Raw genomic sequence first — 25250 nt, forward strand, 5'->3', positions numbered from 1 at the left:
ACTAGAAGGGACCTCAGGGGCCATTTAATTCAACCACATTTTATAGATGAGAATACTGAGATCTAGAGAGGTTAGAGGACTTACCTAAGGTCTTACAACTAGCGAGTGGCACAGCTGAAATTCAGATTATCTGACTGTAAGTCTAGAACACTTTACTGACCTCAGTTTACTTGTGTGATTTTGTGTAGTAGTTAGCACATTCCTCATCTTTTGGCCCACGAGTGGGCATTAAAGGCAAGACACTTGTGGTTTTTTTTGTTTTGTTTTTTACTATAGGCCACTGATTCTCAGTGTCTTGCTCTGAAAGAGAACCAGTCTGATACCCAAGTTTAAATCATAAGTAGGACATGCAGGAATTACTTGCTTTGTGAATGAGAACCATATTTGCAAACCCTCTTTCCAATAGACAGAAATACATTAACTTTCTGTCACATTTTTAGATATGATCATTTTAGGAAGTGGCACCTGAAATGAATCTTAAAATAATATGGGAATTCTAAGATTTGAGGAAGAAGTATTTTGTACTGCATATAGGTATATATATGCATATATATTGAAGAATAAAGGTAGGAGTGGACCTCAGAGGCAATCAAGTCCAATTCCTGAATGAGAATTTCCTCTACAATTTACCCAGGTTCTCACTCACCCTTTGCTCAAAGAGTTATAGTGAGGGAGAACTCACTACCTCCTGAACTTGCCCATTTAAAATCTAAACAATTTTGAGGCCATCCAGGAAGCATGGTGGTAAGAGCATGGACCCCAGAGTTGGGAAGATCTGAGATCAAATCCAGCCTCAAACACTTACTAGCTATATGACATTTAGCAAGTCACAACCTCTGTTTGCCTCAGTTTCCTCATCTGTAAAACAAAAGTAATAATAGCACCTACCTCCCAGAGTTCTTCTGAGGATCAAATGAATTAATAATTTTAAAGTGCTTAGTGCAGTGCCTGGCATATATTAAGTACTATATTAATGTTTTTTGTTGTTGTTATTATTGTCATTAACTTTTGTCTGTCTTAGTTTCCTCATTTGTAAAATAGGGTTATTAACAGCACACCTCCCAGAGTTGTGAGTTTAAAATGAAATACATTTTTAAAGTACTTTGGAAACTTTAAAACACTAATATAAAGCTATTATTAATTATTAACTAGATGATCTCTAAGGTCCCTCCAATGTCTGGATGTTCCATTATTTGATCAATGTGGCTGTTCTCTTTTCCAACTAACGCAACTCAATAACTCTTAGTTGTCCAGGGCATTGAGGGGTTAAGTGACTTCTCCCAGGGTCACAAAGCAAGCATGTGTTAGAGGAAGGATTTGAACGAAGGTGTTCCTGTCTCTAACTCTTCCTTGAACTCTTCCTACTGTGCCATACTGACTAACATAGCAGGTCAATTAAGGCAATATATTTCCCACAACTAGTACCTAATAGTCTTTATGATATGAAGAGATGATGAGAAGACCTGGAAGGCCATAATTGTGCAAATAAAAGTTAAGTACTCTATCATTACTTTGCCTTGAAGGCACCACCAGAATTCTCATCAATTGGATCACTGAGAATTCATGAGTAGAGGAAAGCTGCTTCCTCCACAGGTGATTACATTAAAACATTAATGATAGAACAGGACAATGATAAATGTTGGAGAAGACATGGGAAAATTGGACCATTAATGCATTATTGGTGAAGTTGTGAAATGATCCAGCCATTTTGGAGAGTAATTTAGAACTATGTCCAAAGGGCTATAAAATTGTGCATACCCTTTGATCCAGTAATACCACTTCTAGGTCTGTATCCCAAAGAGATCATAAAAATGGGAAAAGGACCCCCATGTACAAAAATATTTATAGCAGATCTTTTTATGGTGGCAAAGAATTGGAAATTGAGGGGATGCTGATCAACTGGGGAATGGCTGAACAAGTTATCATATATGAATGTAATGGAGTACTATTGTGCTATAAGAAATAATGAGCACGTAGACTTCAGAAAAACCTGGAAAGGCTTATATGATCTGATGCAGAGTAAAATGAACAGAACCAGGAGAATATTGTACACAGTAACAGCCACATTGTGGGATAATTGACTTTGATAGATTTGGCTTTTCACAGCAATGCAAGGACCTAAGATAATTCCAAAAGACTCATGATGGAAAATACTATCCACATCCAGAAAAAGAACTATGGAGTCTGAATGCAGATGAAAGCATACTATTTGCTCTCCTTTTCCTTTGTTGTTTTTGTTTTATTGCTTCATTCTCTTGGTTCTTCCCATTACTTCTAATTGTTCTTTACATCATGACTAGTGGGGAAAATATGCTTAATATGAATGTATAAGTAGAGCCTATATCAGATTATATGCCATCTTGGAGGGGGAGAGAGAGTAGTGGGAGGGAAAGAAATTTTAAAACTCAAAATCTTGTGGAAATAAATGTTGAAAAATAAAAATAAATTAATTATCAAGGAAAAATCATTAATAACACAGGAAACAAAGGTCTCTAGAAGCAGTGGAGTAAAGAAAAGCTTTATAGAATCACACTGATAAATTAAAAAAAGATTAGATTAACTCAGTCTTCTCATTTTGTCCCATAGTGAACCCTTTTTCCCTTTCTCCCATCCCCTTCTCCAGTTATGGAATGGAATTAACCTTGCCTTGATCTGATAGACTGGGGGATATCCCATGAAATGAAACCTATACATTCGCTCATGTGTATGTATGTGTATGTATGGTGTCTCAAGCCACTTCTATTAACACATGTGGTCTGACCCCTTGACAAAGGCTATGTGCAATCAGAGGCTACTAGTAGGGTTGCAGCATGAGAAAGGAGGGAAGGAGAGGTGTGGAGTATTGATGACTGAGCCAGAAAGAGCCTTCAAAGAAGAAATTAAAGTCTTTTTTTCCCTCTCCCCCTCTTTCCAACATGCCTAGACTCTACCAGCTCTCCCTCAAAAATCAATAAAGCTCTCAAACCAAGCATATGTGGATATGCATGACTAAGTATGTAAAATTTAAAGGATATTAATGAGGCCTAAAAAATGTAAGTGATTAATCCAAGTTCACATATATAGTAAGGGTCATGACTATTATTTGAACCCTGGTCCTCTGCTGCCAGATCCTTATCATCCCCCTGTGCATCTAGGCTATTATTACTTTTAGACACAAATGATAAAAATCTCTGAGCAGCTACAATCTACTTGGTAATACCATCAGCCACCATTTATTAAGCCATTAACTTCCTTAAGTCTAGAAAATCAAATTTTGTTTAGGGCTGTTTGGTAATGTAGTAACCCAGTAAAATGTGATTAACCAATTAGATCATGTAATGAGGAAAAAAATATATATCTTACTCCAGAGCCTGTAGAAGGACTGCCACGTTTTCAGCATTCTCAGGGTTGAGAAGATGTACCATGGCTTATAAAATTCCACATCATAATTGTTGATGGTTTGGTCATTTAAAATTCCCTGAACAAACCCTTAATAATTTGAGAATGATAGAATTGTTAAATGGGACCAGAGATCCAACCTCTACCCAAATGTATCCCATCAGTGTCATCCAATATGATGCAGCAGTGAGAACACTAGAGTCATGATCAACTCAACAGTCTCGTATGTGCCAGTAACTGTGCTAAGGGCTGAGGATACAAAGGGGAAAAGGAAACCATCTTTTTGTCAAAGAACTTATGTTTTGTTGGGGAAGAAATGTACAAATGTAGATATATACAAAACAGATTTCTAGAAGTCCTGGGTAATAGAGATGGGGGAGAGACAGGATGGAGAGGCATTAGAAGATAATGGAATAAGGAAATAAGGAAAGGCTTCTTGAGCTGAGCTTTGAAGGAAGGGATTTCAACAGGAGGAAGGGGGAGGCAATAAATTCTAGGTATGTCTAGTCACCATATAGAAAGACAGAGATGATAGATAGATCTTTGAGAAATAGGGAGAAGATGAGTTTGCCTGCCTGGTAGTGTGGCAACAGAAAGCCACTGAAATTTTTGAACGAGGAGTGACATGGTCAGACTTGTGCTTTAGGAAAATCACTTTGGCAACTGTGTGAACAAGGAATTGGAGAGAGGACCAACGTCCTGAGTTTGAATCAGATGAGCTTACTGCCTATGTGACTTTGGGCAAGTTATTTAACTTCTCCAGAGGTTTCCTGGTCTGTAAAGAGAGATGATTGGACTAGGCGAGTCCTAGGACCCCTTCCAGCCTTAGTTCTAGTTTTGATCCTGGGTCACTGATGGATGAGCATCCCACCTCTCTCCCTGAAGACTTTCAGTGATGGGAAACTCTCTCCTCCAAGGAGCAACGGCCTACTTCATTTTAAGTTGGGGCTCACTGTTTGCATATTTTGCCTTATATTGAACTGAAATCTACCTTGCCATAATTTCCATTTCTGAGTATTAGTTCTGCCTTTGGGACCAAGCAGCTAAATTGCCTTCTGTAAAGCAACCATTCAAATGCTTGAAGGAAGTTCCCTGAATATGTACAAAGCACACTCCTCACCACAGGCTGGTTATAGTATAGTTATCTCTTCCATGTGTAACTTTCCCCACTGCAGTTTCGATATATCACAGGCTGGCATAAGAAATTAAATGGGAATTTGGGTGGGGGGAATTTTGTGGAAACTGCAAATGATGCATGAAGGCCAGCAGATGACACAGAAAAAGTTTAGAAACTCAGAAATGCATAAAATATATGTATGGTACTGTATAACATCAGCATCCCATGCAAGAAAAAGAAAAAAATTCAGACTTCTTTTCTGGTAGAAAGGGAGGACCAAAAAATTTTACATGTTTTGTGGGTGTGCCCATGCCCCTAACCCCCATGATGTGGAAGAGATAACTGTACTTATGTACTGGGGGGAGGTGGATGAAGGGTATGCCAGTGGAAAAAGACAAAACCCTTCACAAAGTTTGTAGTCTATTATAGGAGATAAGGTGTATACAGAAATGCATATAATACAAAGCAGTCTCCATTGCATATTATTGCAATGGTATAGACAAAACACTTCAATCTCTGTCCCAATCAGCTGCCAAAGTGATTTTCTTAAATCACAGCTCTAACCATGTCATTCCCCTACTCAGTATACTCCTGTGGCTCCCTCTTAATTCTAGGATTTGGTTTTTAGAGATCTTCACAACCTAGCTTCAGTCTATCTTTCCAGCTTCATAACATATCATTGCCTTTCATGTAAAGTCCAGTCAAACTGGCCTTCTTAGTGTTCTTCACACAGAATACTTGCTCTCTCTTCTCCATGCTTTGTGCCAGCCTTGCTTATAATAGGCTACATTCTCACTTCTTTATCTTAGAAGCTACAGCTTCCCTGAAGGCTTGTCTCAAGGGTCCCTTTCTCTATGGAGCTTTTCCTGATCCCCTTTGTTACTGTTGCCTTCACCATGAATAATCTCCTATCTATTTTGCATGTATCTCTATATGTATACTTGGTCTCTTCTTACTTGCTTATAAACTCCCCCAGGGCAAGTATTGTTTCATGTTTGTCTTTGTCTGCCAAATGCCTTGTGTGTATCTGGTCTTAGTAGATCCTTACCAAATATTAATTGATTGATTATTGTTACATTTTATTCATTCAATCAGTTCAAAAAGCATGTATTACACATCTATTACTGGTTTCAAGATGCTCTTCCAGGACTTTACTCAGATAAAGAGCAAAAGATATAGTCTCTGCACTAAAGTTGCTTTCAGTGCATGATAAGGTATGGACAGAGAGAAATACAAGACATTAAAATATTATAAATGCAAAAAGACATTATAAAGTGTCCCAAGAACTGATAAGTCTAGATTACTTGGGGCAGGGGGATGAGGAGAAGGAAGAGATAGTGTTCAAGTGCAGAAGGGAACTCCAGGAAGCCTTCATGGGGGACATAACATTTGACCTAAGCCTTGAATAAATTAGTCCTAAGTTAAACTTCAAACTGTATTGTCATTTTCTTACATCATTTAGTAGAACAAACCCCAAATTGTCCATGAACATAAACCAGAGAATGTGTGAGCTTTTTTGAATTAAGGGGAAAGCAAGCCAGCAGTTAGCACTATATGCAAATCATGGTTTTGTAGTTGTTATTCCGAACCCTGCTGGTTGATATCCCAAATGACTGATGAGCTTTGTTTCAATTCTGCATCACATTCAGAACAAAAGAAACAGCCAATTTAAGGATTTTTTTTTCTTTCCTAGACATTCCCTTGCACTGAGCAGAACTCTGACTGCTGACACATAAAAATATGGGAAAGGAATACTTCAAAGATAGTTGAAAAATTACCTTTCATGCATTTGCACATCTGTTCCATTCCAAGGCATATGTTATATGTTGTCTGACTGTATTTAAATGCATTTCTCTCCATTAGGCTTGAGATCAATGTACAACTTGGTTGGATGGCTTAGATAGTTACTCACAGGGAATTTCAAGTAACTTCTCTTTCCTTCTTTCCTCATTGTCAAAGAAGAGAAAACATTGGATCTTACACCAGGGCTTCTCAATAAATATGACCCAGTGATAATGGGAATGGACTTGCTTGTCCCTAATCTAATAATCAGGAGGCAGGGTCTTCTGTCTCCTTCCCTAACATACTGCTTAAGGGTGGTGGTTTACCAGAAGGAATGGCATACTCTTGTACCGTTTTTATTACAAACACTGTCAAGTGCTCATTCCATTCTATGTCCCATCATTGCATCAAATGCATTTTCAATGTGATTTTCATTCTATCTGCAAAGTTATGCTTGTAGGTTACTTATCCTCTATCATTTTAAAATGGGTATTTCATTTAACTTAGGAGAAAAAAATGTTCACACTTAGGGGATTAAGGACCCCAGGATATTCCCAGTGAAGTTTAACTTCCTATGTCCTTTAAACTGGCTTGTATTACATTTTCATTTTGATGAATACACATAGTCCCTGAAGCCAGGAAAATCTGACTCATGAATAATCCAGATGATAACATTCACTGCCCCCCCCTTCCATTAGACACACAAACACTGTTCCCTAGCATCTTTTATTTTAATGCAGCATATTTTAAAAAAAAAATGATGTGTATTTAATGTCTGCCTTTTTCCTTCTCCACAGGTCAATGGAACAGAAATTGAATACGAATTTGAAGAAATCACATTGGAGAGGGTAAGATAAATTCAGGCTTTATATTAAAACCTAAATCTTGCGTTTCTTGTAAAGTGCCCAAATGAGTTGTCCTGTGAAATAATGCAACTGTAGGTTATAACTTTCTGGGTTCCCACGGGGCTAGTAATTAATATGCTAATGAAATGGAATACAGGATATGGAGGCTGACAGGCCAAATAAGAACTATTCAGTCACCAGAAATTGTTCTCAGAAACGAAAGAAATAAATACCCTAGGAAAGTTTCATTAAGTTTATAGAGGACTTAGCTATTTCCAGTAGTGATATTCTTAAGATACTCTCCCCTACAGAAGAATGTAAGTTCCCTAAATGTGAGAACTATTTCTTTGTTGTTGTTGTTGTTGTTATTGTATCCTTCATGACTATGGTTGCTGTCACGTAGTAGGTGCAGAATAAATGCTTGTTGAATTATTGAGTTGAATTACTAGGCAGTGTGGTTATATTGGAGAGACCTCTGGACTTGGAGTCTCAGCTTTATGATGGAGTAAGGTTAGTAAGATTCTCTCCCCTATCTCAGCCTTAGCTTGTTTTTTTTTTTTTCCTTCTAAAATGGAGTCAATGAAACTTCATGCTATCTACTTCACTAAGTTTTTGTTAGGAGTGTGCGTTATAAACTGTAAAGCACTATACAGATGTAGGCTAGTATTATTGTCTTTGTTATTGCTGCTATTGTTGCTGTTGCCTCTTACCTCTGACATAGTTTGCAGAAAGATGGTATAATAAAGTTATTTTCTAAATACAGTTATAATAACCACACAGAACTATGGGAGGGCAGTCAGAGATGTTGAATCTGCTGTTATACAGCTGCTGTTCATTAATCCTACTTCTTCCCTTCTTGGTACCAGAAAACAAGCCTAATCTCTCTTCTGTGTGACAGCCTTTCAGACACATTTTCTCAGCGTTCTCTTCTCCAGGGTAAACAATCTTGGTTCCTTAAAACGATCTTTATATGAAATAACTTCAAATTCTTTTACGTTCATGGATGGCTTCTTCTACATCTTCCCCAGTTTATCAGAGCCCCGTGTAAAACAGAGTACCTAGAACTGGACACAACACTCCATATGTGGACCAACTAGGGGAGTGCACACCAGGCCTCACCTCCCTAGGCCATGGCACTCTTCCTATTTAATGTAATTTAAGGATGAGCTAAAATTTAAAGTTGGCAACAGACTGAGGAGAATAAAGTCTAATAATGATATAAGTTTAAATCACAACACAGTATTTATTTTAGTCTGAAAATAACATTGGATATTATCTATTTCAACTCCTTCCATTTTATTGAGGAAATTTGGGGCAAAAGGGGTCAAATGGTTTGCTTAGAATCACAGTTAGTGAGCGCTAAGGCCTGGAACATGTCCAATGCAGTGTTCTTTATTATTTTTTTCTTTCTTTCCTCATACTTTTTATTAAGCTTGAATGGTTCTGAAGGGAAATTTTCCATTGAGGATTTTAGTGTTCTGCAGATGGGTTCTTTCAAAAAGCTTGTGATCAATTCTGACAAAATTTCAACATCATCCTAAACTGGGAGAAGTGGGACCTATGTAAAGTAAGCACAGATGTGAAAGAAGGAACACAACAGCTGACTACAACAGCCTGAGGAAAACCATAATACAAGAGTAACTGTGGTTTGAAAAGGCTAAGTTAGAAATTGGCATTTGTGTGGGGAAGTGGAAAAAGCATTGAATTTGGGCACTGAGACCACAACTCTGGCCTGTCTTGAATTAGCTATCCATGTAACCTCAAACAGGACAGTTAACTTAACTGGCTCTCAGGTTTAGCACTGGAAGGCAGGTAGGTGATGCAGTGGGTAGAGTGCTAGGCCTGAAGTCAGGAAGATTCTTCCTGAGTTCTAATCCAGCCTCAGACATTTACTAGCTGTGTGACCCTGGGCAAGTCACTTAACCCTGTTTGCTTCAGTTTCTTTATCTCTGAAATAAGCTGGACAATTAAATGGCAAGCCACTCCAGTATCTTTACCAAGAAAATCCCGAATAGGGTCGTGAAGAGTCGGACACAACTGAAAATGACTAAACAATAATAACAACAACCTCAGATGAAATATAACTTGTCTCCTAAGTCATATATGGACTGTCATATGCACAGGGTGAAAAGAGCTCCCATATAGGAAATTTCCCATATTGACAGAGATCCCAGAGATCTTTTTTTATCAAATATCAGTTGTTATTATTGACAATAGTATTATTGTGAATTGGATCACCCCACTGAGAATTCTTATACCACGAAGTATATCCCTATGCCCTTCTCTACTGCCTCCACTTCCCAGACTGTTGCTAATGCTCACCATTCTACCAGTAAAATAGTACCTTTTGGTTAAGACATTAAGCTCACTTTGGGTAGCAATTTTGACATACTAGGGATTGATTAAATATTTGTCATATAAAATTAAATTGGATCCTGCCAAAAGACACATACTCCTGAAAGCCGCAATATATTATTCCACTGTCAGTCATTAATAGCAACTAGATAGTATGTACCTTTCAAGCCAAAGACTCAGATTGATAAAGGAATAAGCATTTATTAATTGCCTACTATGTGCCAGTCACTGTGCTAAGCACTTCACAAATATTATCTCATTTCATTGTCACAACAACTCTGAGGTAGGTGGTATTATTATTCCCATTTTATAGATGAGGAAAACAGAAAAAAAAACATAATTGACTTGTTCAATGTCACACAGCTAGTGTTTGAGGCAATATTTGAACTCAGGTCTTTCTGACTACAGGTTCAGAACTCTATCCACTCTGCCATGTATTGTGTAGCAATACAAACACATAATACAAACTTTAGTCATGGATACAATGGTACCTTGAACTTAAACTTTTAAAGATCACTGAGAAACCTTGCTGTCTAGTAAATTTTTGGATGTAGCTTCATTCAAAAGCAATATATCAAGAGGTATGTGACAGATACTGGTGGGATTTGTAGGAAGAGGAGCCAGGTGGGCTAGGGTAGATAATGGATTAGTCATGCCACCCACAGTGACCTTCCTAAATTCAAAGCAACTTTCTTTTAATAAATAAATAAAGTCAATAAATAAATAAATAGAGCATTTGTTAGTGTTTCCTGACAGCTTGAATCCTGGCCTTGCTCTTTTATTCTCTTTGTGGAGCTGGGCCAGTCCCATTCTCTTGGCCTTACTTTCTCTATCTATAAACTATGAGGGTTGAACTAGATCAATTCTAAGCTCCCTCACAGCTCTAAATTAGGTGCTCCTTTCAGTCCTGATACTCCCTAATTTACAGGATGGTTTTGAGCATCAAATGAAATTAGGCATCCAAAGTTCTTTGCACACTTTATTCTAGTGCTATAAGAATGTGAGTTCTAACCAATATTCTGTTTAAGTGAAGAGCTCGTAACTGACCAAAAAGTTACTTATCATTTTCAGTCTTCCAAATGCTTCAATCCCACCTACAGGAACATTTAAAATTTCCCATTTAGAATAACAGAAATAATTCTGTTCAGAATACTAATTCAGAAATAATTATAGAATCCCTTCTGGCTTAACTTGTTTGGGTTTTCCTTTAATCCTCTTAGCATGCATGACAGTAATGGAAATGAAGGGTTAAAGACTTGTTGTTCAGTTGTTTTTCAGTTGTGTCTGACTCTTCATGACCCCATTTGGGGTTTTCTTTGCAGAGATATTGGAATGGTTTGCCATTTCCTTCTCCAGCTTATTTTATAGATGAGGAACTGAGGCAAACAGGGTTAAGTGACTTGCCAAGGGTCACACAGCTGGTAAGTATCTGAGATTAGATTAGAACTCAGGAATATGAGTCTTCCTGACTCCAGGCCCAGCATTCTATCCACTGTGCCACCTCGCCGCTCAACAGTAACGGAAATGAAGGGTTAAAGACTCAGACATCTGGACATTTGAAGTATTTTTTGAGATAAGTAGGAAACATCAAGGTCGTTTCTCCCACAGTGGTATACAGCCAATCATCTGAGTGGTATGACATAATCTTTTGACATCAAGATAGGTACCAAAATGGGTATGTTTATATAAGTGTATATATATATATATATATATATGTATATGTATGTATGTATGTATGTATGTATGCATGTATTTAACATGTGTAAAGTTATCATCCAGACCCAAAATTTCATTAGAATAGGAACTCAACATTGAAACTCAAATGAGCAAATGAGTGTCTTTGCTGTAATTTATTGTATTTGAGCATCAGCTAGCACTCTGAGAGGTTTAATGACTTGCCTATGGTTACACAGCTAACAAGAGTGAAAAGCAGGATTTGAATGACCCATGTCTTCCTAATTGTAAAGACTTACCCTCTATTCAGGTGTTCAGACAGGACTAGCACCTCTGGTGTGACAGCTTACTCACCCCTCTTCAGGGTTGCCCGTCCATCTTTGGTGTCCACGTGATTCACCCAATTCTCACCTGTGGCTCCAAGAAGCTGTAGAATGTACAGCAGCCACACCCTGGTAAAATCATCTCAGCAGACAAGCTAAACCAGGTTGAAGGTGACCAACAGGCCTCAAACCCATCAGTGAGTTAGGGGGGTGTTTACCTCAAACATGTGAAGACTTCCCCTGGTGGAATGGGTAGATGAGAACAACTGATTCCAATGGCCATGAAGGCAGCTGAAGGAGAACTTAGAGCTTGGTCAAAAGGTCAGCCACTGGTCCCTGGCCATCACTAGTTGTCTTGACTTTTATCTTGCCACTGGACTTTGATGACTCTGGAAGAGAGAGGGAAGCTGATGACCTTGTGTGACTCTGCCTCACTTAAATCTAATTCATGTGTGAGTCAAGACATCACTCCATGATGTCATTGGTCCTCTTCGAAAATGAAGGAAAACAACATACGATGTATAATATATGTATGTTTGTGTGTATGTATATGTTCATATGCATACATATATGCACATATATAAGTATATGCATATATATGCACACAATATCTATATGAGGAGGAGGAAGAAGGAGAAGAAGAGAGAACGAAGACAGAGAATGTGATTAGGGAAAATGAGAGGGGAAAGAGGAGAAGGGAGTAGATAGAAGAAGGGAAGAGAGAGAAAGGAAGGGAGAAATGGAGGGAAAGGGAGAGACAGAAAAACAGACAACATGGAATAATGTATGGGGCATTGAACTTGGAGTCAGGAAACTTTGGTTCAAATTCTGCTCAAGACACCAGCTATGTGATTTCTGTGCCTCAGTTTCCTCATGTACAATAATAGCAAGCATTTGTATATTGCTTTAAAGTTTACAAAGCATTTCATAAATATTATCTTATTACAACCTCGTAACACCTTTGGGAGCACTTTACAGATAAAGAAACTCAGGCGTACAAAGATTGAGTGACTTTCTAAGGGTCACACAGATAGTTAAGTATCTGAGATAGCATTCAAGCTTAGGTCTTCCTGACTCCCAATCCCATTCCCTATACATTGAACCACCTAAGCTCCTATAAAATGCATTGGATTGGATGGCTCCTAAGGTCCCATTGATGTGTGTGTATGTGTGTGTGTGTGTGTGTGTGTGTGTGTGTGTGTGTGTGTATACGCGCGTGCGTGTGTGTGTGTGAGAGAGACAAGAGAGAGAGACAGAGACAAAGAGACAACAAAGACAGAGACATATACAAAGAGAGAGAGAGAGAAAGAGAGAGAGAGAGAGAAGAAGGAGGAGGAGGAGGAGGGAGGGGAGAGGAAGGGGAGTTGGAGAGAGAAGGGATATTCCTTCAAGGCAAAGCTTCTTATTAGGGTTTTAGCATAGATAAATAGACAGAGAGACAGATACATCCATACATCCATACATGATTAGATATTGAAAACTGCATTTCAATATAGTTACCTTTGTTACCTTTTTAACTATATATTTTGCATATACTTTTGTAAATATATATTACTATATACATATATCTATGTATTTATTTTATATATTTAAAAATAACATTTTGGGAAGGAGTCCATATGTTTTGCCAGATTGCCAAAGATGTCCATGACACAAAAAAGTTAACCTTTTCCTCATCCTCCTCCTCTCATTTTTTTCTCCTCCTCCCCCTTTATCTTCATCCAGTTCTTGTCTTTCCTTACATATAAGGACTATATATTAAATTGATGACTTTTTATAGCACCATCTCTGAAGGTCTCCTCCTCAGCCTAGTACACAACAGCCAACACCACCTTTCAAAGCAGTGCCAATATGTTATTTAATCAGTGTGGGAAACTCCTCCCTGATGTAAAAATCCTAATGCTAAGGGCAACTTATCTGTAACTTAAAATCATAGAATGTTGCCTGTGGTCATGAAGTATGTCAGAGGCAAATTTTTTCCTCTAGTCATCCTAACTTCCAGGTTTGCCCTCTATTCACTGTGTGATGCTGACCCTTGTACCCAGCCACAAAGCTCATGACAGATGAGGAGCTCCATGCAAGTCAGTAACGCGTTCTGTAATGTTGTCAGTTTATTACCCAGAACAAGATGGGTGGGTTACATAGGAAAGGTAATATGAAAATAGATTTACTTCGTGGTTTCAAGATTGTAATTCTATAAGGAAACAAACTGCTTAACATAAGACCTGAGAACTCCCAAACTGATGGAATTAGCAAGTCCAGGATCATTGGTTTTGTGACTCAGGAGAACCCCATCAGAATAGTGATGATGGATCCAAATGAATGAATTTATGGTGAAAGAGAAAGAGATGGACTGGCAGGAACAGGCAGACAAATAATGATTAAAAATATGACTTCTCCTATCTGTCAAGGTTGATAACCCTGTTGGGAGCTCAACTGAGCCTCCACAATGTACATAGGTGAAAATTAACCTTTAGATTGTAGCTATAAACACTATTTGTTTAAAAAAAAAAATCCCTTGCTGGTCTCAGCTCCCTCTCATGGCTCACATGGTACTTTGGTTGGGGCCCCAGTGCCTGGTGGGTAGGCCTTTTGCTGTGGCTTCCTGTTATATCCAAGTATTTGCCAACCATCTCATGCCTTTCAGTGGCTTTTACAAAAAGCTGCTTATTTTCTTTCCTACCTCAGCAGCACTGCTTGTCCTCCTCCTCCAGCAGCTGCTTCGGGATCCTGCTCTCATCTGTGAATGCGCAGCCTGTCCAATGGGGGACTGTGTTACAGAGAGCATCATTTCTTGGGCTTTTAAGATCAACTGTGTCTCAGAACCTGATTGCCATAGCCTGCTCTCAAAATAAATGCATGTTGCGTCAATTCTTCTGCTTTCTTAAATTCTCATCATGCCCCCTGCTTCTGATTGAAGGTCATAAAACAGAGTTTGGTAGCATAATAGCATTTGGCAGGTTGCAATAAACCGTAATGCCCCAAAGCTCTCTGGAATGGTCTTCTTTAAACTAACCCATTACACTGTTCTAACTCCCTGTAATAAAGGAGCAATATAACAAGGTGGTGGCAGAAAGGATGACTGGTGTTGGATCAATGGATTTAGGCCACTGTTCTCTGGAACATTTTCTGTTTATGGGGCCAGAAGGCCTTCGAACATAGCTGGAAAGGTTCTGTGCTGCCAGCCAGTGGATTTGAATGTCAGAAAAATTAACTGTCTCAAAATTAAATGCAGAATTTAGAGCCTTTTTGGATAGCCATTATTCTAAATTTCCTTTAAGTATAATTTTCAGAGCCTTAGGATTCCGGGAACTACTGATAGAAACACCCTTAGAGATTTGATTTAGATAAATGTGGACAAGAAGTATAATATTCATTTCATGTCTTCAGACTTGCTTGATTTTCTCCATATCTCTTAGCTGAATTATGTCCTTTCCCTTACCCTGTGAACTCTGTCACCAGAAGTATTAACTCTCTCTGATTTTTATGAGACTGAGTAAGGGTGCTGAATCCTATATCATGCCCACTAGCTCATAATTCTCCTAGTTTGAATAACACATACATGTAATTCTACCTGACATCTCGGTTTTGCAGGGTTCCTGGCTATGATGGCATAGTATATAAAGGGGTTTCAATGCTAACAGTATTTTACAAAGAAAACTATCATGGAAAGATATGTAGTGTTTGGATTTTGATTGAGGAGATTAGAGGAGATGGGAGTAAGGACAGCTGTGTACTGGATTCAGAGTCCAAAGATCTAGATTTTAATCATGTTTTACTCTTATTGTTTATATGAAATTAATTCACTTAACCTCATGACCTCATTTGGCTCATTTGTAGAGTGTTGCTCTCAGTCAGGAATTTTTAAGCTAGATTTCATGAATTTATTTTTAAAATATATATTTTAATAGCTCTTTAATTTTTTTCTTTATAACTTTATGTATTTTATTTTAGGAATTTAAAAACTTTATTCAAAGAAAGGGTTCACAGTCTTCACTGGATCTAAAAATGATCTATGGCACAACAAAAGATTAAGAATCTTTGTTCTAGATGATCGTAAAGGTACCTCAATTCTTATGATATGGCAAAGTCTGGGCAGGTTGCTGTGCCTCCCTAGGTCCATTCTCCTGTCACTATTGGTAATATATGAGAGTATGCTCTAGGCATTAGGTACAAGCAATGCAAAGGTATTGAGAGAGGAGATGAAGTGTCATGTGGAAAAAACAACATTTAGGTCAGACTAAATCATCTCTCTGGTCCTTTCCATCTCCAAAACCACAAAGTTTGAGGATTCTTTGATCCTAGCTTTCTTTTCTTACCCTTTGGATTTGTATTTACCAAATTCTATAAAAATGGGTTGGACCAGATGGCTTCTATGATCCCATTGGTGTGTGTGTGTGTGTATGTGTTTGTCAGGGCTGGGGGGAGAAGGGAGAAATGGAGGACAGAGACAGAGATAGACAGACAGACAGACAGACAGACAGACAGATAGATAGATAGATAGAGATAGAGAGATGATTAGATATTGAAAATTGTATTTCAATATAGTTACCTTTTAACTTTCAACCTAACTATATCTACCAAATAGAAGTATATTTGAAACTATACGTACCAAAAACCGTTTTTGATGATGAGAGTTAAATGACTTGCTGAAGCTCACATATCCTTTTTGTGTTAGAAGTCATTCTTGAATCAAGTCTCCCTGCTTGGAGATGAGCTCTACATCTACTACATCACACTGTCTCTCCATTTTGTTGAGGCAGCTAGGTTGTGCAAAAGGATAGAACCTGTAGTCCGGGAGATCTGAGTTCAAAATTGACCTCAGAGAGTGTGGCATTGGGCAAGTCACTTAACTTCTCTTTGCCTCAGTTTCTTCAACTCCAAAAAGGAGATAACAGAACCAACCTCACAAGGCTGTTGTGGGGATCGAATGAGATAGAATTTGTAAAGCACTCAGCATAGTGCCTGGCACATAGTAGGTTCTATATAAAAGATTATTCTCTTCCTTCCTCCTCTTGTTTTTTTAAATGATGTTCTCATATGCCTGAAATGAGCTTGATGCAATTTGTCAACTTCTGTTTTATGGATTCCTTGGGGAAGAAGAACTTATGCATTACGAAAACATCTTGGTTTGAAGGTTAAGGACTCCTGGCCCATACAAGCTCAGCATAAATTAGACTGGGCATATTTGTATTCCCAGGGAATCATGTCATTTTATGAGTTTCTGCACATATCTCTCCCCTTTCAGTACTCATAGAATTCTAGAACTGGAAGGAATTTTGAAGGACAGCTAGCTGCAATTCTCTCCTTTCACAGGGTAGGAAACCAAAGCCGAGAATTGAGTTGGTGAGGGTCGTTTGGTGAGTCGATGGGAGTGCCAAAATGAGAACAGTCTGGCCCGCTTCTCTGCTATCTCACATGCTGGTGTCTCTCTCACTGCCATCAGACATGAGATCATAGGATGAGCATTATCTCAACCAGATGTTGGCTTGAGCAAAAATATTATCTCCTGTCATCCTGGAGTAACAGAAGGTCAGACAAGGAAAGGAAGTTTAATCTAAACCCATATGTACTTCATGTGATTGTTGTTAATAAAGTGATTTATATAATGTCAAGTACCATATAAATGTGAGTTGTTATCAGTGGCTGAAAACTCATATGCACCTCACACTCTTCCTGGAAGTTGAGGACTATGAGTAAGAAATATTCCATGTGATGTCAGACATTTTCAATGTATTAGATAGTTTTTTTTGAAGTGGTTTTTTTTTTTGTTCTCTCTTTTAGATTCTTTTGTTTAAGCAATGGAAAGGGAATAAACATTTATCAAGAGCCTATTATATACCAGGCACTGTCCTGAGTGTTACTGATATTATCTCATTTGTTCCTCACAATAATCTTGGGAGAGTGGTGTTATTATGATTCCCATATTATGGTTGAAGACCACAGGCAGATAGAAGTTAGATAACTTGCCCTGGGTCACATAGTTGGTAAGTTTCTAAGGCTAGATTTGAACTCATGTCTTCCTTGACTCCAGGGCCTACACTCTATCCACTGAGCCACCTAGCTGCCTACAGGAGGAGGGGGAGAGAGGAAAGATAAGTTTTGGGAAATACATGATATAAAAACAAAGATATTGGGAAATATAAGTCATCATATATATACATATGCATATATATATATATATATATACTTATATAATGAAGCAGTTAGAAAGATACCTCATAAGAAAAAAAATAAAAACACTAGGCTTGAAAGCAGATATCTGGATTTGGGTCCCAGCTCTTCTATGTATGACCTGTGTTTCTTTTGGCAAGTCATCTGTCAAACAGGGATAATAATTTATTCTCCAACTGCTGGATAGGGTGGTCATGTGTATCATATGAGATTCACTTATTGTGGGAGATAGTCCAGTTCATTTCCCTTATTTGGTAGATAAGAAAACCAAGGCTCAGATATGGGGCAGAGATTTGCCTAAAGCCTTAGAATTAGTCAGCGGCAGTCAGAGCTTGAAGACAGATCTCCTGACTTCTGGTCCAGAATATAAAATGCTTTATAAACTGTAAGGCAGTACAGCATTATGGACAAAGAGGTGACCTCAGAGTCAGGAAGACCTGAGTTCAAGTCTTCTCTGTGAGACCCTGTGACTGCTGGACTGTTTGGGTCAGACATGTCCATCTGGCTTTCCAAGTCTAAGTGAGGAGTTGGTAAATTTGGAATATGTGGCCTAGCTAACTATAGCATATAGCTTCTGATCTTTCTTGAACCTGGAGTGTGTGTGGAAAATAATCTTCTGCTGACGGTGTAAAGTAAAGTATGTGGTTACCAACATGTAGATCAGGAGGAGTCTCTGTGCTCCTGCCAAAACTACCCTAAAGAACTAGGGAGAACTCCATGGTTGAAGAATGGAAGGAAAAGGAAAATTACAAAAGGTTTTTTGCTGTATTTTGAGCACATTATTTTTTAAACCACCATATTGGACCCAGCACATCCAAGTGGATATTGACCCATTCCTATATACAATTATCCACTTATTCCAAAGGTATTGTCTAAATCTCCTGTTTGGAAACTCTCTTGAGGATAGGAAGCATATTATTTGGGCCCAGCAACTGAAACCTTTTCAGCGTTGATTTGATCTTGGGATATAATCCAAAAATTATTCAAAATCACGGAAAGGTATATAAAGCAGGTAATTTTGAGTATAAAATTGAGCTAGTTATTGCTTTTCTCCTAAACCCCTACCTCTGATTTCACTTCTTCACTAAGGATACCACCATTCATCAAGCTTTTCTTATCAACATCCTTGATGTTGTTAACTTCTATTCTTTTTGCCTTCTCACTTTTTATATCTAGTTACCGATTCTCTTGTATTCCAAATCTCTGCCATATTGGCGGTACTCCAAAAAGGGTAGGTACTTAATAACTATTTGTTAAAACATAGTATGATTATAAAAAAACTACTTTTTTTTCTTTTTTTTTCCTTTTTAGGCAACTGGGGTTAAGTGACTTGACCAGGGTCACACAGCTAGTAAGTGTCACATGATTGGTCTGAGGCCGGGTTTGAACTCGGGTCCTCCTGACTTCAGGGCCAGTGCTCTATCCACTGCGCCACCTAGCTGCCCCAAAAAACTACTTTTTCATGCCTAATAAATTTCATAACAGGGCAGGACTTTTTGTCCTACTGCCATAGAAATCTAACACTATTTCCTTACCCCTCAGCCTTGCAGGAGATGTCAATAAAACACATGTGAATATTCATATTTGGGTATATTTAATCAAAATATGCCTCTCATTACTTTGTAGTCACACTTTTTGTATCAGTCATCAAGCCTCTATTATGCACCTTCTATGGGCAAAGCATAGTGATAGCTGCAGGGAATACAAATACATAGAATGAAAGAATACTCTCCCCTCAAGCAGCTTACATTCTCTTTAGGGACACATGATAATTATATTCAGGATAAACACAGACAGCACAAATACAAATCAGTTAGAGAGGATGATAGTAACAGTTGAGGAGATGAGGAAAGTGTTCACATAGATGGTAGTGTTTGACCTCTTGAAGAAAGAGAGAGCTTTTATCAGGTGGAGTTGGGTAGAAAGGGCTCTGTAGGGATGGGGCATGGCACAGAGAGAGGAGGTGAACTGTTGTGCTTGAGGAACGGGAAGGCCAGTTTGGCTGGACAATGGAGTACAAAAAGGGGAATAATGTAGAATGAGGATGAGAAGTTTGGAATAAAGTCAAGTTGTGATGGACTTTAAAAGTCAATCAAAAAATTATGTTGTTTGTTTGTTTCTTTGTTATTTTAATCCCAGAGAGAATAGGAGTTGACTATTGATTGAGTAGGGAAGCGACCTTAATGGAAATACACTTAAGATAAATCTCTTTGGCAGCTATGTGGAGGATAGATCGGCTGTGGAAGATGTTTGAGCCAGGGAGACCAATTAGGAGATTATTGCAATAATCTAGGCAAGATATAATGGCTGCCTGAATTAAAAGTGGTGGCATAGGTAGAAAGAAAAGGTCAAATAAGATACAGGAAAAAATATTACAGAAATAAAAATGACCATATTTGGCAAGTTACTGCTGTCTGTGGTGGGGGAAGGAGAGCTAAGAGAAGAAGCTAGTACTAAGATCATAAACTTGGGACACTGAAAGAATGGTGATGCTCGCAAAAGAAATAAGGAAGTTTGATGGGAAAAAATGAGTAATATTTTGGACATGGTAAGTTAGGGAAGTCTTTAGGACATTTAGTTTGAAATATCCAGTATGTGCTTTGTGACATGTGACTCAGTTCCAGAAAGAAACTACAGCAAGATATAAAGATCTGTGACTCATCTACACAGGGATGGTGACTAAACCCATGGTAGTTGATAAGATCACCAAGAGAGAGAAGAAAAGAGATGCAACCTTAGGCATATACTCAGAGTTAAGGGGCATGATATGGACAATGATTGAGCATGAAGTCTGAGAAGTAGTGGTCAGAGAAGTAGGAAGAGATCCAGAAAATAGTAGTGCTGTAAAAACCCAAAGAGCATCTTAGGGAAGAGAGAGTGGTCAGCAGTGGCAAACACAGCCAAGCTGTCAAGAAAGATGAAGACTGAGAAAAGACCATTCAGTGTGGTGATTAAGAATGATTGGTGGGGCAGCTAGGTGGCGCAGTGGATAGAGCACTGGCCCTAGAGTCAGGAGGACCTGAGTTCAAATCCAGTCTCAGACATATAACACTTACTAGCTGTGTGACCCTGGGCAAGTCACTTAACCCCAATGCCTAGCCAAAAAAAAAAAAAAAAAAGAATAATTGGTAACTGGAGAAGGCAGTCTTATTTAATTGATAGAGTCAGAAAATAAATGTTGATGAGTAGAAGAGGAGGCAATGAGTATAGAAAGCTTTTTTTTCTAGATGTTTTACTAAGAAAGAGAAGGGAGCTCTAGGATGATAGCATATGGTGATGGCAAAATCTAATGATAGATTTGTATAGACGGGTATGACCTGGACATGCATGGAGAAAGCAGAGAAGGAACCAGTAAATAGGGAGAGACTAAAAATTAGAGAGACAAAGACAGACTTAGAAACAGGGATAGAGACAAAGATAGATGGTCAAGGAAGCAATCTACTAGAGAAGAGAAGATGGGTTGGGATCAAGGATACATTTAGAGGTCTTGACAAGGACAATACCTACTATATGATCACAGACCAGATGAAATGAGGAGAAAGTGGAAGATGATGTCAGTGGTTCATGAAATGAATAAAAGGGAGAAGCTTAAGATCAATAGCCTCAATTTTCTCAGTTAAAAAAAATTAAATATTTAACTGAGAGGGGAGGATGGAATGGGAAACTTGAGGAGAGAAGGCTTTGGAAGGTTTGGAGCAGCTGCCATGTTAAGCAGGATAAGAACTCAGTCATAAGTAAAAAGATTGCCTTGCTATAGTGAAGGCCTAGCTGAAACTAAATAATAGAAATTGGTAATATACCCAGTCAGATCCTTAGTGACAGAATCTCAGGTCTGGAATGGACCAGACCAGCTTGTCCAATTCTCCTGTAAGCAGGAATCCCTCTCTCCCTACAGCCCCTCAAGAAATGATCTCTGGTAATGGGGAACTTACTATCTCTGGAGACAACCATTCCACTGAGGCAACTTCTCCCAGCCCTTAATTCATAAGCAAACCAAGACTGCCTCTTAATGTCAAATCAATTACATACAGGGAAGTGGAGGTAGGTTTTCCATCATTTGTTGGCACAGGTTTTGGTTCTTTACAGGGAAATAGAAATTGTCATTGATCTGTGAGCTAAAGAAATTAATTCATGTTCCATAGCTTGAAAGTATATAGCATATTAGAATTTACAAAGCATTCCTCTTGCCACTACTCCTATAAAATGGGCATATGAGATGAGTACCACTGTGCCCATTTTACAGATCAGGAGACTGAAGCTCAGAGAGGTGAAAGGAGTCCTCTCCTAAGATGTAGCAGAAATAGGTCTAGAAATCAGATCTTCTGACAGAGTCCATTGCTTCTTCCTCCTCATCAAACCAGCTCTCAACTCATTTTCAGTAGCAGGGGGTTTCACAGATGCTAGCCAGTTCTCTAATCTCATCATAGCACAACATGATTTTCTAGGGGAGTAGAGCACTAGCAGCTGAGGGGGTTCAAATTAGGCTTTCTATAGGAGGTGAAAATTGGACAGCTAGGTGGCACAGTGGATAGAGTACTGGGCTTGGAATCAGACTCATCTTCGTAAGTTCAAATCAGGCCTCACACACTTACTATCTGTGTGACCTTGGGCAAGTCACTTAACCCAGTTTGCCTCAGTTCCTCATCTATAAAATGAACTGAAGAAGGAAATGGCAAACCACTTCAGCATCTCTGCCAAGAAAACCCAAAATGGGGTCACAAAGAGTCTGACACAACTAAAAAATGACTGAACAAAAAGAAGGTGAAACTTGTGCTGAACTTTGAAGGAAACAAAGAACTTATTTTAATAGTAACAAAAAGGGGAAGGAAGAGAGGAATTAGTATTCATTAAATGCTTAATATGTTTCAGGCACTTTGCTAAGTATTTTATAAATACTTCATTTCATTCTCACAACAATCCTGGAAGGTAGGTGCTATTGTGTCCATTTTACATTTGAGAAACTGAGGCAGACAAAAGTGAAGTGACTTTCCCATGGTTACCCAGATAGTAACTGTCTAAGGCTAGACTGGAACACAGGTGTTCCTCCCAATGCTGTGCTAGGGAAGAAGGGAGCTTATCTGTTCTTTGTAAGGAGTAAAGTATATGTTCTTTTCTTTGGTAATTTCATGCATTCCTTGGACTCAGTTACCATCTCCAAATTTGCAGTAAAACTTCCAAATCTGTATCTGAAACCTGCATCCCTTCTGTGTATTTCAGTCCAGTATTTCCAACCAACTAAAGATATTCTGACCTAGCTGAATCACCATCACCTCAAACTCAACATGTCCAAAACTGATTTATCAGAGTCCTTCCAAAACTTGCCAGCCCTCCTAACATTTCTATTTGATTTGACAATATTGCTATTATCCCACAGTCACCAGGCTCCACAATTTTGAGACAGCATTAGCGTATTTCCTTTTCCTCAGCCTCCCCATGTCAAGAAGTCACCAAATCATTTCATCTCTCTTCAGCACACTCCCTTCATCTTTTTCTTCCTTTTTTACAACCACACTCATTAACTAACCAACAGGTCCTCACATGGACTATTATAATAACCAAATAACTGCCCCATCCCCTAATTCTAGCCTCTTTTCCTATCTGGTCCATCCTCCTTAGTACTGACAAGGGAATCTAGTAATTCACAAGGCTGATTAAGTCAGTTCTGATCCCAAATACCTTCACTGATTGCCCTTTGAACCAATGAGGTTAAGGAGCTTAAGGGATCCCAAAGGACATCAAAGACCATACCTGGCTTAAAATAATGACTTAATGTCAGGATTCTGTGACTTCTGTCTGTTGGCCGCAGCCTGTGATGTGGGCCAAGTGAGAGAAGAAGGATCACCCCAGAAGTTGTTGTCAAGGATGCTGTGGTCTCCAGCCTTGTGAAACAATTCCATCACTGCCAAATCTTTCATATTCTCTGCATTCCAGAACTCAGAAGCCCGCACTTTAGCCTCCATAAAGATATCTCCAGGGACATGACATGGGAAACATGGAAATTCACAAGGAAAGCCATCCAGGAACAAGAGACCCCATCCTCCCACATGCCCACACACCCAGATGCAGAAGTTTTACCTGCCTTACTATGTTCATCTCAACAAATAGCTATAAAAATTAAAAGTATGGAGAGCCAGTCTGTAATAAACAACAACCTAAAGTTCTCTTTCTATCTCATTTTTATATGTTGTCTAAAGGCAGCCTCAGAGTGAGAGAGAGAAAGGTGTAGTTCTCAGGGCCAATTTTCACAACTGCTGCTTTCTATCCTCACTTGTCAGTTGACCTGGTATCCTCAAAGTGGTAATAACTAATATTTGTTAAGTTGAACTAAATCAAAATTGAATCTAATCCAATAACTATGGGAGCCACAAATCCCATATTCAGCATCTTTAACAAATCACTCAACCTATACTTAAATACTCCCAGTGATGGGGGACTCATTACCATACAAGACATCCCATTCTGCTTTGGGGCAGCTCTAATTTTTAGGCTTATTTTTTCCTTATATGAAGTTGAAATCAACCTCACTCCATTGTGAGAACTTTGTGAGATCTTCTTCAGCCATGCAAAAAACATTTTATCTTGCTGCCTTGCTCTTGGCTTTGTTCTGATCACATGAAGTTTCTACGTAAATGATTTCCAAATTGCTATGGGCTCATTATTGTTGTTTGTTTTCTCTAAAATTTCTAAAACAAAAAGATTATAAATTCAAACCAGAAATAGTTAACATTTTTAACCATGTAGGAGAGAAAGCTATGTTTCTCTTCAAGTCTAAAAATATTCCCAATCAATCTGCATTTTAATAGCATTACTTTTAAACCATGGCAATATAGAGTGATGCCATGGGGGTGCTTTGAACTAGATTTGGAATCAGAGGACCGTGATTGGAATCTTGGCTCACTCCTTCCTGTGTGATCTTGGTCACTTAATCACTCTTGGCCTCAGCTTCCTCATCTGTGAAATGAGAGGGTTGGACCAGGTGAGTTCTCAGGTGCCTTCCAGCTCTGAACTGAAACCCAGACAAATCAAAATATGGGAAGTAGCTTGGTAGATTCATCGCCAGACATCAATAGCATATCTTTTCTCTCTCTCTCTCTATTACTGCCCGTATTTCTATCTGCTAAACCAGGATTTACCTTGCACATTGTGAATCAGCCAGTTCTATTGTTCATACCACACAGAACAAAGAAGACAGACATCACAGAGGTTTTTATGAAGTGAAATTGTTATTCCAAGGCAAGTAATGACATACTCAAATTGCTTGAAATCCTTAACAATGTCTATTAAACCTAAACAGCAAACCAGCAGGTAAAAAGATCTCAGGATATTTCTGTAATCATTAGAATACCAAAAGTGCTGTCAGTAGAAAGGGAGGTTTATGGGAAACAGATAAGAGATACATTTATTTGTTTAGAAGGTAATTTTTAATGTGCTGGGGAGGAAGTAGGGTCTTAGCTGCACATGCTTCCTTCAATTCTCAGGAGTGTTAAAAAGTTTCTGAAGAATAGCATTGGAAATAGGAGTCATAAATAACACGTTAATAACCTAGTCGCAACTAGGACTGGGCAACCTGAACTTTGCCCTAAAGCAGAGGGTGTTAAAAGT

The 25250-nt window shown here is 38.6% G+C and overlaps 1 protein-coding gene across 3 annotated transcripts in view; it reads left to right on the plus strand.

Annotated features, from left to right (window-relative positions):
* The window catches only part of DLG2 (discs large MAGUK scaffold protein 2), a 1559742-nt gene that overhangs the window by 663138 nt on the left and 871354 nt on the right, over positions 1 to 25250 (plus strand). For all 3 annotated transcript variants that reach the window (XM_027848244.1, XM_027848243.1, XM_027848245.1), the window contains one exon: positions 7075 to 7125. In XM_027848244.1, coding sequence (XP_027704045.1) covers positions 7075 to 7125 — 51 coding nt within the window. The remainder of the gene's footprint in view (positions 1 to 7074; positions 7126 to 25250) is intronic.

The sequence above is a fragment of the Vombatus ursinus genome, unplaced genomic scaffold (assembly GCF_900497805.2).
Source record: "Vombatus ursinus unplaced genomic scaffold, bare-nosed wombat genome assembly UNPS02005659.1, whole genome shotgun sequence".
NCBI lineage: Eukaryota > Metazoa > Chordata > Mammalia > Diprotodontia > Vombatidae > Vombatus > Vombatus ursinus.